Below are 16,938 nucleotides of genomic sequence, written 5' to 3' on the forward strand. Positions count from 1 at the left end.
TTTAACTCTGGAGACTGACTTATTTATGGGAGTTCTTCTCTTCCAAGTGTCGCATGTAAAGGAAACCTAGATTATATTTCTACTTTGCTGATGGAGGTAGGGATTCAAAATGTTAGCCAATAATGCAACATTATGACTTAAATGTTTCCCCTAGAGTATCCCAATAATATCAGAATAGTGACACAAGGCAGATGCTGATTTACAAGAAAAGCCACAAAGTACTGGAGTAACTTAGCAGGTCAAGCAGCATCTCTGTAGAACATGGATAGAGTAGGTGTTGTTATGGGTCGGGACCTTTCTTCAGACAGAATGGTCTCGGACAAATTAAAATAGCTGTCAACATAGAGAGCATTTGCTAACAGAATCAGGAACAAGCTGCACATGACCTAAATTCAGATAACGGCCGAACCCTAGAGGGAGTCAGAAGCATTTCTTTCTGTAGCCATTACTGCACGCAGCTAATGCCAAAACTGAAGTTTGTGATATGTAAGAACCTTAGTCATGAAAACTTTCTTTTGCAGGTCAGTTCTAAATGTCTTAACGCCTTTGGTTGGGATTGTAATTGCAGGAATACATAGAGCTTATTCTACGGAGGGAGCGTGCGGAGCATGAGATGATGCTGAAGGAACCACGCAGTGAAGAAGAGGTTGCCCACGCTGCTGATCTACTCAAATTGGTTCAGGTAGGAAAATGCTGCTAGAACTTGAAGCATTTGCAAATTAAACCAAGAATAAATGTTCATATTTATTTATGATGTGACTCACAGTTTGACTCGCATCCAAGTCAACATGGATTTATGAAAGGGAAATCATACTTGACTAATCTTCTGGAATTTTTTGAAGATGTGACAAGTAAAAAAATGGATGAAGAGGAGCCAGTGGATGTAGTGTATCTAGACTTTCAGAAAGCCTTTGATAAGGTCTCGCACAGGAGACTGGTGACTAAGATTAGAGCACATGGTATTGGGGGTAGGGTGTTGACGTGGATATAAAATTGGTTGACTGACAGGAAACAAAGAGTAGGAGTGAACGGGTCCTTTTCAGAATGGCAGGCAGTGGCGAGTGGAGTGCCGCAAGGCTCGGTGTTGGGGCCGCAACTGTTTACCATATATATTAATGATTTTGAAGAGGGAATTAGGAGCAACACTAGCACGTTTGCGGATAACACAAAGCTGGGTGGCAGTGTGAACTGTGAAGAGGATGTTAGGAGGTTGCAGGGTGACCTGGACAGGTTGAGTGAGGTGGCAGATGCAGTATAATATAGATAAATGTGAGGTTATCCACTTTGGCGGCAAAAATAAGGGGGCAGATTATTATCTCAATGGGGTTAGGTTAGGTAAGGGGGAGGTGAAGCGAGACCTGGGTGTCCTTGTACACCGGTCACTGAAAGTTGCCATGCAGGTACAGCAGGCAGTGAAGAAAGCTAATGGAATGTTGGCCTTCATAACAAGAGGATTTCAGTATAGAAGTAAAGAGGTTCTTCTGCAGTTGTATAGGGCTCTGGTAAGACCACATCTGGAGTATTGTGTGCAGTTTTGGTCTCCTAATTTGAGGTAGGACATCCTTGTTATTGTGGCAGTGTAGCGTAGGTTCACGAGATTGATCCCTTGGATGGCGGGACTGTCATATGAGGAAAGATTGAAAAGACTAGGCTTGTATTCACTGGAGTTTAGAAGGATGAGGGGGAGATCTTAGAGAAACAAATAAAATTATAAAAGGACTGGAAAAGCTAGATGCAGGAACATTTTTCCCAATGTTGGGCAAGTCCAGAACCAGGGGGGCACAGTCACAGAATAAAGAGGAGGTCATTTAAGACTGAGGTAAGAAAATACATTTTCACCCAGAGAATTGTGAATTTATGGAATTCCCTGCCACAGAGGGCAGTGGAAGCCAAATCACTGGATGAATTTATGAGAGAGTTAAGAGCCTGTCCCACTTACATGTCCCTGGCACACAAATTAAACGACCTCGTCGTCGCGTTGAGACGCACGGGCATCGTATGGACATGCGGGGTCGGTTCCACTGAGAAGCGCGGAGGGGTATGTAGTCGTGCGCGACATCGCTCCGGGCTCTGAACTTTTTGTAGCAAACAAAATCTTCGCACGGCAACAGCCTGCTGCATAACTGACGGCCAAAGTGGGACAGGCCCTAGACCCTGTCGCGACGCAACATCTCACCTTCAACAGCAGCAGAAGCTGGCAAACGATCGCCGAACTCGGCCTGGGGCTCACGGCCGTTGCGGTCCGGATCCGCCCCCACTTCGACTCCCAGAGCGGGGCCAAGAAAATTGAAGATAGACACAAAATGTTGGAGTAACTCAGCGGGACCGGCAGCATCTCTGGAGAGAAGCAATGGGTGACGTTTCGGGTCAAGACCCTACTTTCAGACTGAAGAAGAGTCTCGACACGAAATGTTACCCATTCCTTCTCTCCAGAGATGCTGCTGGTCCCGCTGAGTTACTGCAGCTTTGTGTCCATCTTCAAATGATGTCACGTGCTCCAGACGGCTGTGCGAACGCATGAAATCGCGGGCGACCTTCGGGGGACCGTCACGCCTCAACGCGGTCACGAGGTCGCTTAATTAGCGTGTCAAGGTTGCGTAAGTGGGACAGGGGCTCTAGATAGAGCTCTAGGGGCTAATGGAATTGAGGGATTATGGGGAGAAGGCAGGCATGGGGTATTGATTGGGGACGATCAGCCATGATCACAATGAATGGTGGTGCAGCACCTATTTTCTGTTTCTATACATCGCTAAACATCAGTTTAAATGCCAAAAACAGTACATTGTTTCAAAACTGTTCTCAGTGGCTGAAATGTAGATGCAAGGAATTTACCAAAAAAGGACATAAAGTGCAGGACGAACTCAGCGGGTTAGGTGGTATCTCCATAGAGCACGGATGAGGGGTGTTTCGACCCAAAACATCATCGAGTTACTCCAGCGTTTTGTGTCTTTCTCAGTAACAAAAAAGCACAAACAGTAGCCAGAGACATCAATGATGCAACCAAAACTTGTACATAGCCCAAAAAGACAAGGTCTGCACTTTTGCATTTCAATAACAATGGCCAACAAATGAGACGTCAGTCAAAACACAAACATGCAAAATAATCCAAAGAAAATGGTTTATTGCGTTACCAGTGATCCATTTGTTCCTGACCCACCAGAGCCTCATGAAAAAGGCAAGAAAGAGGAATCCATAAAGTATTGTTGATCTTAACATTCAAGGTCAAGTCATGAGTGTTTAATTGTCATATGTACGAGCAATGGAAGAATGAAATTCTTACTTGCTGCAGCTTAATAGGTCCGTAAAGGCATTGAAGATCATAGTTGTGTGGTTAGTGTTATGAAGTATTCAAAAGCCTGATGGTTGCTGGAAGAAGCTGTTCTTGAACCTTGTCCTTGGGACTAAAACTAGAAGTGGACCCTGGAACACTTTCCTCAAAGGTTGGCTGTGGATGTTGGGGATTTTAGGGAAGGGCCTTTTCCTGCTCTGTACCAATCCACGTTCTATTCCAGGTATACTATTGGTTCATGTATATGGTGCTTCACTCACTTTACATCCTTACATAGTATATCTTCTATGACTTTTATTTCTACTTGATATTGTTGCATAATAATACCATTCTTCCCGCACAGTCCTTCCCTGAAGATGATGTATGCCACATGGAAGAGAAGGAAGCAGGCAAAGGTACATTTCCAAGTTGTGAGAAGCAGCAGGTAGAGCTGCTGCCTCACAGCGCCAGAGACATGTGTTCAATCCTGACCTTGGGCATTGTTATCCATGTGTTGTTTGCATGTTCTCCCTGTGATCGTGTGGGTTTCCTCCGGGTTCCACATCCCAAAGACGTGCAGGTTTGTAGGATAATTGGCCCTCTATAAATTGTCCCTAACAGTGACAAGGAGACCGTGCAAACTCCACACAGACAGAGGTTGTGATTGGCCCGATCTCTGAAGCTGTGAGGCAGCAACTCTCCCAGCTGCATCTCGCTGTGTTGTTGGCAAGCGTAAAAGTGTGGCCGTTATTTTTCTTTAACTCATCTGAACCTACACCTCCCCAATAGTGACCTAAATTTAATTGTAGAATTAATAACTGCAAAGGAGGGTTTCTGCATATTTTCTTGTTTCAAGTTTCCTCTGCTATTTTAAATAACTAAAATAAGCAAATGTGAACGTTTTTTTAATTAACTGTCAGTATGCATAGATGATTGGAAAATGCAATGAATATGGCTACTGGGGACACAGGAACTGCAGATGCTGGGACCTTGTGTAGTACACCAAGTGATGGAGTAACTCAGCGGGTCTGAGTCTAAAGAAGGATCCCTGCATGGTAATCCATGTCCTCCAGAGATGCAACCTGACCCACTGAGTTACTCCAACACTTTGTGTTCTAATGAGTAAAACCAGCATTGATTTCATGCAAGTGCATTAGTATGATGTAATAAGCTTGATGGCCCTTGTAAAGGGACTTTGTCTGACACACTGTAACCTTTACAAGAGTCTTTATTATAGCGCATGGCACACACGTCCCAGCACTGGCAGCACCCAGCCTTCAGGCGTACCAGGACAAAATGGGAGGAGGGGAGGGGAGGAGATCATAGTTATACTGATATGAGAGGGCGTGTTAATGGTGATGAGGTAGCTACATTATAGGTTGCATGCATAAACCATCTACAGTCCTTGTCGAATATTAGTATTTTAACGGTCCGTTATATGTTACAGTTGATGTTGCCTCAATTTATGAGGAAGCGGTGGCATCCACTTACATGAATAGACCAGAGAGGGACACATGTGTGTGGACAAAAGTAGACACTGGGAGGTAAGTCTACACAAAAAGACACAGAGTGCTGGAATAACTCAGCAGGTCAGGCAGCATCTGTGGAGAACATGGACAATAGGTGCAGGAGTAGGCCATTCGGCCCTTCGAGCCAGCACCGCCATTCAATGTGATCATGGCTGATCATCCACAATCTGTACCCCGTTCCTGCCTTCTCCCCATATCCCCTGACTCCTCTATCTTTAAGAGCCCTATCAAGCTCACCCTTGAAAGTATCCAGAGAATCGGCCTCCACCGCCCTCTGAGGCAGAGAATTCCACAGACCCACAACTCTCTGTGTGAAAAAGTGTTTCCTCATCTCTGTTCTAAATGCCTTGCCCCTTATTCTTAAACTGTGGCCCCTGGTTCTGGACTCCCCCAACATCGGGTTTCCTGCCTCTTGCATGTCCAAACCCTTAATAATCTTATATGCTTCCATAAGATCCCCTCTTTACCTTCTAAATTCCAGAGTATACAAGCCCAGCCGCTCTACTCTCTCAGGATATAACAGTCCCGCCATCCCAGGAATTAACCTTGTGAACCTACGCTGTACTCCTTCAATAACAAGAATGACCTTCCTCAAATTAGGGGACCAAAACTGCACCCAATACTCCCAAGTGAGTTGTGATCTCACTTGGGCCCTGTATAACTGCAGAAGGATATCTTTGGTCCTATGCTCAACTCCTCTTGTTATAAAGGGCAGCATGCCATTCGCTTTCTTCACGGCCTGCTGTACCTGCATGCTTACTCTCATTGTTAAAGAGGGAACTGCAGATGCTGGAGAATCGAAGGTTACACAGAAAAGCTGGAGAAACTCAGCGGGTGCAGCAGCATCTATGGAGCGAAGGAAATAGGCAACGTTTCGGGCCGAAACCCTTCTTCAGACTGATGAAGGGTTTCGGCCCGAAACGTTGCCTATTTCCTTCGCTCCATAGATGCTGCTGCACCCGCTGAGTTTCTCCAGCTTTTCTGTGTAACCTGCTTACTCTCATTGACTGATGAACAAGGACCCCCCAGATCCCGTTGTACTTCCCTTTTTCCTAACTTGACACCATTTAGATAATAATCTGCCTTCCCGTTTTTGCTATGAAAGTGGATGACCTCACATTTATCCACATTAAACTGCATCTGCCCACTCCCCCAACCTGTCCAAGTCACCCTGCATTCTCATAGCATCCTTCTCACAGTTCACACTGCCACCCAGCTTTGTGTCATCTGCAAATTTGCTAGTGTTACTTTGAATCCCTTCATCTAAACCATTAATATACAGTATATTGTAAATAGCTGTGGTCCCAGCACCAAGCCTTGCAGTACGCCACTAGTCACAGCCTGCCATTCTGAAAGGGACCCGTTAATCCCTTCTCTTTGTTTCCTGTCTGCCAACCAATTTTCTATCCATTTCAGCACTACCCCCAATACCATGTGCCCTCATTTTGCTCACTAACCTATGTGGGACCTTATCGAAAGCTTTCTGAAAGTCCAGGTACACTACATCCATTGGCTCTCCCATGTCCATTTAACTAGTTACATCCTCGAAAAATTCCAGAAGATTAGCCAAGTACAATTTCCCCATCGTAAATTCATGCTGATAGGTGACGTTTCGGCTCTTCCAACTTGTTTTGTTATTGATTTCAGACAACGGGTTGCCCGGCCACTTTAGAGACATAAAGCCAAAGAAATTGCGGTGTGGTGGATTCAGTTCCAGTCATCACCACTAAAGAAGAATGTGGAGGCTTTGGAGAGGGTGCAGACGAGGTTTACCAGGAAGGTGCCTGGGTTAGGGGGTTATTAGCTGTAGGGAGATGTTGGAGAGACTTGGATTGTTTTCCCTGGAATGTTGGAGGTTGAGGGGAGACTTGATGGAAGTTTATTTAGTTTGAGAAACAAAGAACTGCAGGTGCTGGTATATGCCATCTGAAGAAGGATTCTGACCCGAAACGGCACCCATTCTTTTTCTCCACACACACTGCCTGAACCACTGAGTTACTCCAGCACTTTGCGTCTATTTTTTAAAATTTAGTTTTAGTTTTTTTTAAATAATATTTTTATTAAAAGCATATGTACATATGATAATAAACGACAAACTGGTTACATAGTTCTTACATAACTTCAATTTTTAAGATTTTTTTTAAAGAAAAGAAATAAAGAAAGAAAGAGATAAGAGAAACTGTAAACCAATAGAAAAGAAAGGAAACAAGAAAGAAAGGAGATTACAAATATAAAGATTGTGGAGATAGATCTGGGAGATGTTGAGTATAGTTGTTCATCCAACCCTAAGCTCAAGTTGAGACTTTAATTTTGTGTTAAACCAGTTTACTTTTTTAAAAAATTCAATAAATGGAGACCATATTTTTAAAAATATGCAAGGTCTCGGTCATTTCCGTAATCCACATGTGTTAGTTGCTGTTTTTTTCCAAAATTGAAGTATTAATTTTTTCACAGTTAATAATCTGTAATCAAGAAAGTGTCTCTGGCTTATCGTAAGGTTTGCGGTATGTTCTGATAATCCTAATATTATTCATTTTGGATCTGGGTCCAGTTGATTATCGATAACTTTAGAGATAAAAATGTTTAACTGTCCGTCCAGAAATGTTGCATTTTTATGCAAGTTACAAAAATGTGAGTTAAATTGGTTTCTTTGACATTTATCACAGAGAGGGAAGTACTTGGGAAGATCCTATTTAATTTTGTCTTCGATGTAATATTTTAAACTGTATTAAGCAAAGTCTAGTGTTTAACGAGCAATGATGTATATATTGTAAACTTTCATCCCATGCGTCTTCCCATAATGAAAGTTTTAGTTTTTTTTTTAAAGTTTCATTTATTGTCACGTGTGCCAGTGAAAAGGTTTTGTTGCATGTAAAGTTTAAAAATATGTGCGGGGACAGTTTTCACACAGAGGGTGGTGAGTTCCTGGAAAGTGGGGTGAAGGTGGAGGCAGATGCAACAGTGACATTGAAGAGACGTTTGGATAGGTGCACAGATGTGCAGGGAATGGGTGGATATGGGTTATGTGCAGGCAGACAAGAGTTAGTCTTAGCATCACGTTTGGCACAGACATTGTGGGCCGAAGGGGCTGTTACTGCGCTGTGCTGTTCAATGTTCTATATTAAACTTTTTATGTAATAATTTTAGATCATAAGGGGTTGCGGATGACTTGTCAGATCTTTTAGTAATCCTCCTTTGTCATATTTCTGCAGGACCACCAAACAAGATTATATATCCCAATGGCCACAGAAAATTGCACTATACAGGTAACAATGAACGAAGGAAGATTCAACAGGCATGTCAAAATGAGGAACAGGTTAAATTGAACAAATGATCAAGCAAAGTGGAACCTGACCCTTTGGCAGCATAAACCTGTAATTTCCAGGATGCCAGCACTGTTACATTGGGGACAATAGACAATAGGTGCAGGAGTAAGCCATTTGGCCCTTCGAGCCAACACCGCTATTCACTGTGATTATGGCTGATCATCCACATTCAGTACCCCGTTCCTGCCTTCTCCCCATATCCCTTGAATCCACTATCTTTAAAAGTTCCATCTAACTCTCTCTTGAAAGCATCCCGAGAATTGGCCTCCACTGCCTTCTGAGAGAATTCCACAGATTCACAACTCTCTGGGTGTAAAAACATTTCAGATTCTGATTCAAACTTTATTGTCATTGTGCAGTGTACAAGTACAGAGACAATGAAATGCAGTTAGCATCTCACCCAGAAGTGCGAACACAGAATAATGGAACAGTAAAATATATATATGTACTAGACCAAGTGCAGACCCATTGGGTCTGTTCCCCCAACGTGCGGTTGAGGGGGGGGAGGCGGCATGCGGCGTCACACACATTAACCACCCCCCCACACACACCAACTACCCTCCCCAACAAGCTAACTACCCCCCTTGTTAATATATTAATATTATTAATTTGTTCCTTTTACCCCATAATCAGCCTATCTACTGACGCATAGCCCCCAAATCGCAGGCGCGTCTAGAGAGGGGGGGGGGGGGGGGGGTAGAGAGTGAGGGCAGAGAGAGATGGGGATGTGCGTGCCACCCCTAGACCTTCTGTAGTCCACAATGAGCTCCTTGGTCTTCTTGGTGTTAAGGGCTAGGTTGTTGTCAGCGCACCATGCTGCTATGAACTGGACCTCCTCCCTATAGGCTGACTCATCGTTGTCGCTGATGAGGCCAATCACCGTTGTATCGTCTGCATACTTGATGATGGTGTTAGTACCATGTACAGGTGTGCAGTCATAGGTGAAGAGGGTGCAGAGGAGAGGGCTCAGCACACCGCCCTATGGAAAGCCAGTGTTCAGGGTAATGGTTGAGGAGGTGTCGTTGTCTGACCTAATAGACTGGGGTCTGTTGGTTAGAAAGTCCAGTATCCAGTTGCAGAGGGAGGGCTTGATGCCCAGGTTGTTGAGTTTGGTGGTCAGTTTGGAGGGGATGTTGAATGCTGAGCTGAAATCGATGAACAGCATTCTTACGTAAGTGTCTCTGTTGTCGAGGTGGGAGAGGGCCGAGTGAAGTGCCGTGGAGATGGCATCCTCTATACTCCTGGTTTTGCGGTAGGCAAACTTGCGTTAGTAGTCCAGTGTGGGAGGTAGACAGGCCTTGAGGTGCGCCAGGACCAGCCTCTCGAAGCACTCAGTGATGATGGGAGTAAGTGCAACTGGGCGGAAGTCGTTGAGGCTTACCGCAGTGGAGTGTTTTGGCACCGGCATGATGGAGGTGGTTTTAAAGCACATGGGGACAACTGCTTGGGCAAGTGACAGGTTGAAGACGTCAGTCCAGACGTCTGTCAGCTGCGCAGCACAGGCCCTGAGCACACGCGCCCGGGGATGCCGTCAGGGCCAGCAGCCTTACGTGCATTAGTCCTGCTCAGTGCCGCATACACGTTGATGGGGGTGAGTGCGAGGGGTTAGTGATCAGCAGGGAGCACAGCCTTGATGGCCACCTCTTGATTGTCCCTGTCAAAGCGACCATAAAAGTGTTTTAGCTCCTCAAGGAAGGAGGCGTCACTGAATGTAGGGGTGGAGTTGGTGGGTTTGTAGTCTGTGATGGCCTGGATGCCTTGCCACATGCGCCGCGGATCGGAGTTGTTGTTGAAGTGCTCCTCGATCCTTAGCTTGTAGCTATGCTTGGCCTTCTTGATGCCCCTCAACAGGTTAGCCCGGGATGAACTGTAGGCCCGAGCATCGCCTGACCTGAAAGCGGTGGCACCTGCCTTCAGCAGTAGCCTGACCTCTCTGTTCATCCATTGCTTCTGATTCGGGAAAGTGGTAATCCGTTTGAGGGAGGTGACACTGTTGATGGTGGAGTTGATAAAGTCCAAAACGGAGGAGGTATAAGAGTCAATGTCCGTGTGGGAGTCAAGGGTGGCCTGGGCTGCAAACACATTCCAGTCAGTGTTTCCAAAACCCTGCTGAAGTGTGGAGTCCGCTCCCTCTGACCAAACTTTAACTGTCCTCACTGTGGGTTTAACACGTCTGATGAGTGGAGAGTACTTTGGGAGCAGGAACAATGAGAGGTGATCAGACTGTCCAAGGTGGGGGAGGGGGACGGCTTTGTAGTCTTCAGCCATGTTGGTGTAAACTTTGTCCAGTATCTTGTCTTCTCTAGTGGCGAAGGAGACATGTTGGTGGAATTTGGGGAGTACAGTCTTCAAGTTGGAGTGATTTAAGTCACCTGCAACAATGAAGGCTGCCTTGGGGTTGTGAGTCTGTTGTTTGCTCATGGTAGTATGCAGTTCCTTCATTGCAAGCTTAGCATTAGCATCCGGAGGAGTATAGGCTGCAGTCACAACAGTGGAAGTAAACTCTCTGGGAAGAAAGAATGGTCTGCATTTAACCATGAGAAACTCGAGGTTAGCTGAGCAGTGACTCTCGATGATGGTAGTGTCCATGCACCAAGCTTTATTTACATAAATGCACAGACTCCCACCTCATCTCCATTCTAAATGGCCTACCCCTTATTTTTAACCTGTGGTACCTGGTTCTGGACTCCCCCAACATCGGGAACATGTTTTCTGCCTCTAGTGTGTCCAAACCCTTAATAATCTTATATGTTTCAATAAGATCCCCTATCATCCTCCTAAATTCCAGTGTATACAAGCCCAGCCGCTCCATTCTATCAACATATGACAGTCCCGCCATCCTGGGAATTAACCTCGTGAACCTACACTGCACTCCCTCAATAGCAAGAATGTCCTTCCTCAAATTTGGAGACCAAAACTGCACATAATACTCCAGGTGTGGTCTCACTAGGGCCCTGTACAACTGCAGAAGGACATCTTTGCTACTGTACTCAACTCCTCTTGTTATGAAGGCCAACATTGTATCATCTGCAAATTTGCTAATGCTACTTTTAATCCCTTCATCTAAATCATTAATGTATATTGTAAATAGCTGCGGTCCCAGCACTGAGCCTTGCTCAGTCACTGCCTGTCACTAGTCACTGCCTGCCAGTCTGAAAAGGACCCGTTAATCCCTATTCTTTGTTTCCTGTCTGCCAACCAATTTTCTAACCATGCCAGTACCCTACCCCCAATACCATGTGCTCTAATTTTTCCCACTAATCTCCTATGTGTGACCTTGTCAATGGCTTTCTGAAAGTCCAGGCACACTACATCCACTGGCTCTCCCTTGTCCATTTTCCTAGTTACATCCTCAAAAAATTCCAGAAGATTACTCAAGCATGACTAATGCATCGTAAATCCATGCTGACTCGGACCGATCCTGTTACTGCTATCCAAATGTGCCGGTATTTCATCTTTTATAATTGACTCCAGCATCTTCCCACCACCGATGTCAGGATAACTGGTCTATAATTCCCTGTTTTCTCTCTCCTGCCTTTCTTAAAAAGTGGGATAACATTAGCTACCCTCCAATCCACAGGAACTGATCCTGAATCTATAGAACATTGGAAAATGATCACCAATGCGTCCATGATTTCTAGAGCCACTTCATTAAGTACCCTGGGATGCAGACCATCAGGCCCTGGGGATTTATCAACCTTCAGTCACATCGGTCTACCCAACACCATTTCCTGCTAATGTGAATTTCCTTCAGTTCCTCTGTCACCCCAGGTCACTCTGGCCACTAGTACATGTTGGAGATTGTTTCTATCTTCTTCAGTGAAGACAAATCCAAAGTACCTGTTCAACTCCACTGTCATTTCCTTGTTCTCCATAATAAATTCACTTGTTTCTGTCTTCAAGGGCCCAACTTTGGTCTCAACTAATTTTTTCTTCTTCACTTACATAAAGAAGCTTTTACTATCCTTTATACTCTTGGCTAGCTTTCCTTCATACCTCATCTTTTCTCCCCGTGTTGCCCTTTTAGTTAACTTCTGTTGCTCTTTAAACGTTGTTGATTAAAACATCATATTATGGTCACTACTTCCTAATGGCTCCTTCACCTCGAGTTCCCTTATCAAATCCATTTCATTGCACAACACTAAATCAAGAATTGCCTTCTCCCTGGTAGGCTCCAGTACAAGCTGTTCAAAGAATTCATCACGAAGGCACTCTTCAAACTCCCTTTCATGTGGTCCAGTACCAACCTGATTTTCCCAGTCTACCTGCATGTTGAAATCTCCCATAACAGCCGTAGCATTACCTTTGTGACATGCCAATTTTAACTTGATTCAACTTGCACCCTATATCCAGGCTACTGTTTAGGGGCCTGTAGATCATTCCCATTAGGGTCTTTACCCTTACAATTCCTTAGTTCTATCCATACTGACTCTACATCTCCTGATTCTATGTCACCCCTCGCAAGGGACTGAATTTCATTCCTCACCAACAGAGCTACCTCACCCCCTCTGCCCACCAGTTTGTCTTTTCGATAGGAGGTATACCCTTGGATATTCAGTTCTCAGCCCTGGTCCTCTTGCAGCCATGTCTCTGTAATTCCCACAACATCATACTTGCCAATTTATGCCAACTAAGCCTCAAGCTCATCCACTTTATTTCTTATATTTCGTGCATTCATATATAATACTTTAATCCATTACTCCCTTCATTCTTCACATCGATTCTTATTTCACTTGGCCATACTCTCCTATCCCTTCCTGAGCTTTCTGCCCCATTATTTCTGGTGTCTTTCGTAACTATTCTTATACTCTCTTTCCCTTTAACTCCATCCTTGTATTTACAATTTGTCTCCTCCCCCCCCCCACTATTTAGTTTAAACCACCCGTGTAGCGTTGGCAAACCTGCCTGCCAGAATGCTGGTCCCCCGCTTGTTAAGGTGCAACCCGTCCCTTTTGTACAATTCACCCTTACCCCAAAACAGGTCCCAGTGGTCTAAGCATCTAAATCCCTGCTCCCTGCACCAGCTCCTCAGCCACACGTTCAGATCTGCTATCTCCCTGTTCCTGCCCTCACCAGCACGAGTAACTGGAAGCACACTGGAGATAACCACCCTGGAGGTCCTGCTTTTCAGCCTTCTTCCAAGCTCTCTAAAGTCACGCTGCAGAATCTCTTTCCTCTTCTTCCCGATGTCATTTGTGCCGACATGCACTACCACTTCCGGCTGCTCACCTTGACCTTGAAGATGCCCTGTAATCGGTCCGTGACATCCTGGATCCTGGCACCAGGGAGGCAACTCACCATCCTTGAATCCCACCTGTTGCCACAGAAACCCCTGTCTGTACTTCTCAGGATTACCACAGCTCTGCCTGATGTCTGTCTCTTCGGCTTTGCTTCAGCACCACGTTTTGACTCGCAGACCTGTCCCCCACACACAATGGCAATGTCTTCTGTCCCGACAGCTTCCAAGAGGGTGAACCTGTTTTCAATAGGTACATCCCCCGGGGTCTCCTGTACTCCAAGCTTTCTTCCCTCATCGTCACCCACCTTCTCTCTTCCATTATCTGCAGTGTGACGATCACGCTGTAGATCCTGTCCAGGAAACTCTCGTTTTCCCAGATGATCCTGAGGTCATCCAGTTGCCTCTCCAGTGCCCCAACACGATCCTTCGTGACCTGGACACACTTTCCACAGTTGTAGCAGCCAGAGGCACCAGTAGTGCCCTTGACCTCCCACATCCTGCAAGCCTCACACTGAATCAGCTGCCTGTCATTTTTTCACTGTCTCACCCTCTCCAACTTTCCTCTTCTCAGCCTCCTCGCTGAAGTCTCTCGAGCCAAAGACTCGCTCTTTTCTCACAAGGCACTTCCCTCGACAAGGCCACTCCCCGACAGTCCACTCCCCTAGAGCAAACCTTACTTATATTGGCTGATAAATTAACTAATTCGCTAACTTACCGATTTGCGAATTAACTTATCGATTTGCGAATACTTGTGACCCAATAAGATATACTTTGTTTAAATTATTTTTTATAGGGCTTCTTCCCTATCTACCAGTAGATTTATCTGTTTCAAGAGAGAGCTAGATAGAGCTCTTAAAGATAGCTGTCAGGGGATATGGGGAGAAGGCAGGAACGGGGTACTGATTGGGGATGATCAGCCATGATCACATTGAATGGCTGTGCTGGCTCGAAGGGCTGAATGGCCTACTCCTGCACCTATTATCTATTGCCTATTGTCCTTTACAATTGTGATAGCTTATTAAATTCATGGCTCATCAAACAAGAGCCCCAATGATCTTTAGCACTGAGCCTACAAAACTTCAGTGCCTTGGCAAGAGTCTCTAATCAGAATAATGGCAATAATCTTGTGTAACCAAGAACCCTCGCTCTGGTGGCCCTTATAGGGAAGGAAGATTTCTGTGGTTTAATGAGAAGAGCAGCAGCATAGATTCATACAGCACGGAAACATGCCCAACTCGTCCACGCCGACCATAATGCCCCATCTACACTAGTCCCATTACCTGCATCTGGCCTAAATCGCTCTCAACCTTCCCTATCCATGTACCTGCTTTGTTCCACCACCTAGATGCACCTATTCACACAATCTAAAGCAAGCAACTTCCACATCTTGTCAAAAACAAGTAATTAAAACTCCACAGCCCACATAGATCACGGTCTGGAATTTGCAGAGCCACACTAAGCAGTTGCTGTGCACTGAAGAACAAAGTAAGATTTTTCATTTTTTGAATTAGTTATGAAATATACATCTAATCCTCCAACGTTGTAATTTCCCTGTTGGTCAATGGTTGAGTAGTAAGTTTTAGTTTTGGGATTAGAATTTTGTTGAATGATAAAAATTTAAACCTAATGTTTGGATTTTGCCAAGCACTCATTCAATTACATTAGTAATTAGTTCCAAATGCTCATTTAGAAAGGATTATCATCATGAACACACGTGGTTAGTGGTTCTTTGAAAATCCGCATTTAGTAGCATACGCAGTTCAAAATAATTTAGTACAGTAAGGTAAGTAAAATAGTTAAGTAAGTTAGGTTAAGTAAGTAAAATAATAATAATTTGCTTTATCATCGTTACTTTTTGCATATCTTTCATTCATTGTTTGTTATCTCTCTCCATCACCGTCTATATCTCTTGGTTCCCTGATCCCCAACCAATCTGAAGAAGGCTCTCAAACCGAAACGTCAAGCATTCCTTCTCTCCAGAGATGCTGACTGTCCCGTTGAGTTACTCCAGATTTTTTTGTGTCTATTTCATGAATGTCTATGGAGTCTTCAATACAAATTCAGAAATTAAAAACTTACATGTTGTTTGATAGAAGAATGGTATTTTAGAGAAGAATATTAACACTGGATACTGTCATTGGGAATAGATGTGATTATTTGTTATACCTTCTGACTACCTTCTAACAATCCATGTATAACAGACAGGAGCTTGAAGAAGAAAAAGTCTCCATACTGGCTCTGGAGAATATGATTATCCCACCATACTTTCTTTCTGACGTGAACAAGGCTCTCGCCACAACCCAGGTATCACTTCAACCCATGTGACTGTGTGGATTTTCTCCAGGTGCCCCAGTTTCCTCTCACATCCTAAAAATTTGCAGTTTGTAGGTTAATTGACCTCTGTAAATTGTCCTTATTGTGGGTGATTGTTGATCGTCATGTTCTAGGTGGGCCGAAGGGCCTGTTTCCACATTGTTTCACTATACTAAACTAAAATGATTCAATTATTTAAGATTAAGATTCCGTTTATGAATGAGGGCTATTTAAGGATTACTGCAAAAATCTCAGCGCTTTAATTTAGTAATTGCACCCCGACAGAATGCAGAGGTTGACAAAGTTGGATTATGTGGGATCAAGGGTGTTGATTCCAGCATCTGTCAAATGTGCTCCCTGTTCAACGTGGGCTTGGTTAGTGGTGTCTGAGGCACGCGCATACAGTTCGGACACACTCATACAGTTTGGTGCTTTTCCCAGCATGTCCTCTGGATTTTAGGTTTAGGTTTATTATGGTCACATATACCAAGGTAGAGTGAAAAGCTTTGTATTGCATGCTACCCCAACAGATCTGATATACCATACCTAGATACAATCAGTTCAAACCCAAACACAATACAGAGTGCCAAATATAGATCTCAGCATTGTAGCGCATCAGTTCCATAGACAAAGTCTAGCGTCTGCCATGGGATAGAGCTGGACAAGGGTTTGGACTTGATTATGTTCATCATTAATCCTGTCCAGATTCTGCCACTTATCCAGACACTAGTGGCTGTTTGCAGAGGCCAATCAACCTACCGTATTGGTGCGATGAAGAAACACCCGTACCAGCTGTGCCACTGTGCTGCCCTATACTGCGGGAAGCATTGGGACATTGCTTGGTGCTTATCAGAGCAGGAATCAGGAAGAATAATTTTGTGTGTAGGTTTCCATGCACATAATAATAATAATAATAATAATAATAATTTTATTTATAGAGCACTTTAAAAACAAACATAGCTGCAACAAAGTGCTGTCCATCACTAATCATTGACAAAAAAGTTAATACACACCAAAAATAACAATCAAAATAAATAGTAGGAAAAGACATGTAAAATAAAGAAACATCAAAAACACCACAAACAGAAGCAAAGTCTCAGGCATGGTCAAAAGCCAGGGAGTACAAATGTGTTTTAACACTGGATTTGAAGATGGACAGTGAGGGGGCCTGTCTGATGTGCAACGGCAGGGTTGTTCCAGAGTGCCGGAGCAGCAACAAAGAAGGCTCTATCTCCTCTGAGCCTCCGACTAGACCTCGGTACC

General features: G+C 44.4%; 1 protein-coding gene across 2 annotated transcripts in view; it reads left to right on the top strand.

The window, feature by feature from the left end:
* spag17 (sperm associated antigen 17) overlaps window positions 1–16,938 on the top strand; it is a 207,179-nt gene that overhangs the window by 142,287 nt on the left and 47,954 nt on the right. For both annotated transcript variants that reach the window (XM_055644261.1, XM_055644262.1), the window contains exons 41-45: window positions 569–682; window positions 3,633–3,684; window positions 4,716–4,812; window positions 8,010–8,063; window positions 15,564–15,666. In XM_055644261.1, the coding sequence (XP_055500236.1) occupies window positions 569–682; window positions 3,633–3,684; window positions 4,716–4,812; window positions 8,010–8,063; window positions 15,564–15,666 (420 nt within the window). The remainder of the gene's footprint in view (window positions 1–568; window positions 683–3,632; window positions 3,685–4,715; window positions 4,813–8,009; window positions 8,064–15,563; window positions 15,667–16,938) is intronic.

This window comes from Leucoraja erinacea, chromosome 13 (genome assembly GCF_028641065.1).
Source record: "Leucoraja erinacea ecotype New England chromosome 13, Leri_hhj_1, whole genome shotgun sequence".
NCBI classification, from domain to species: Eukaryota; Metazoa; Chordata; class Chondrichthyes; order Rajiformes; family Rajidae; genus Leucoraja; species Leucoraja erinaceus.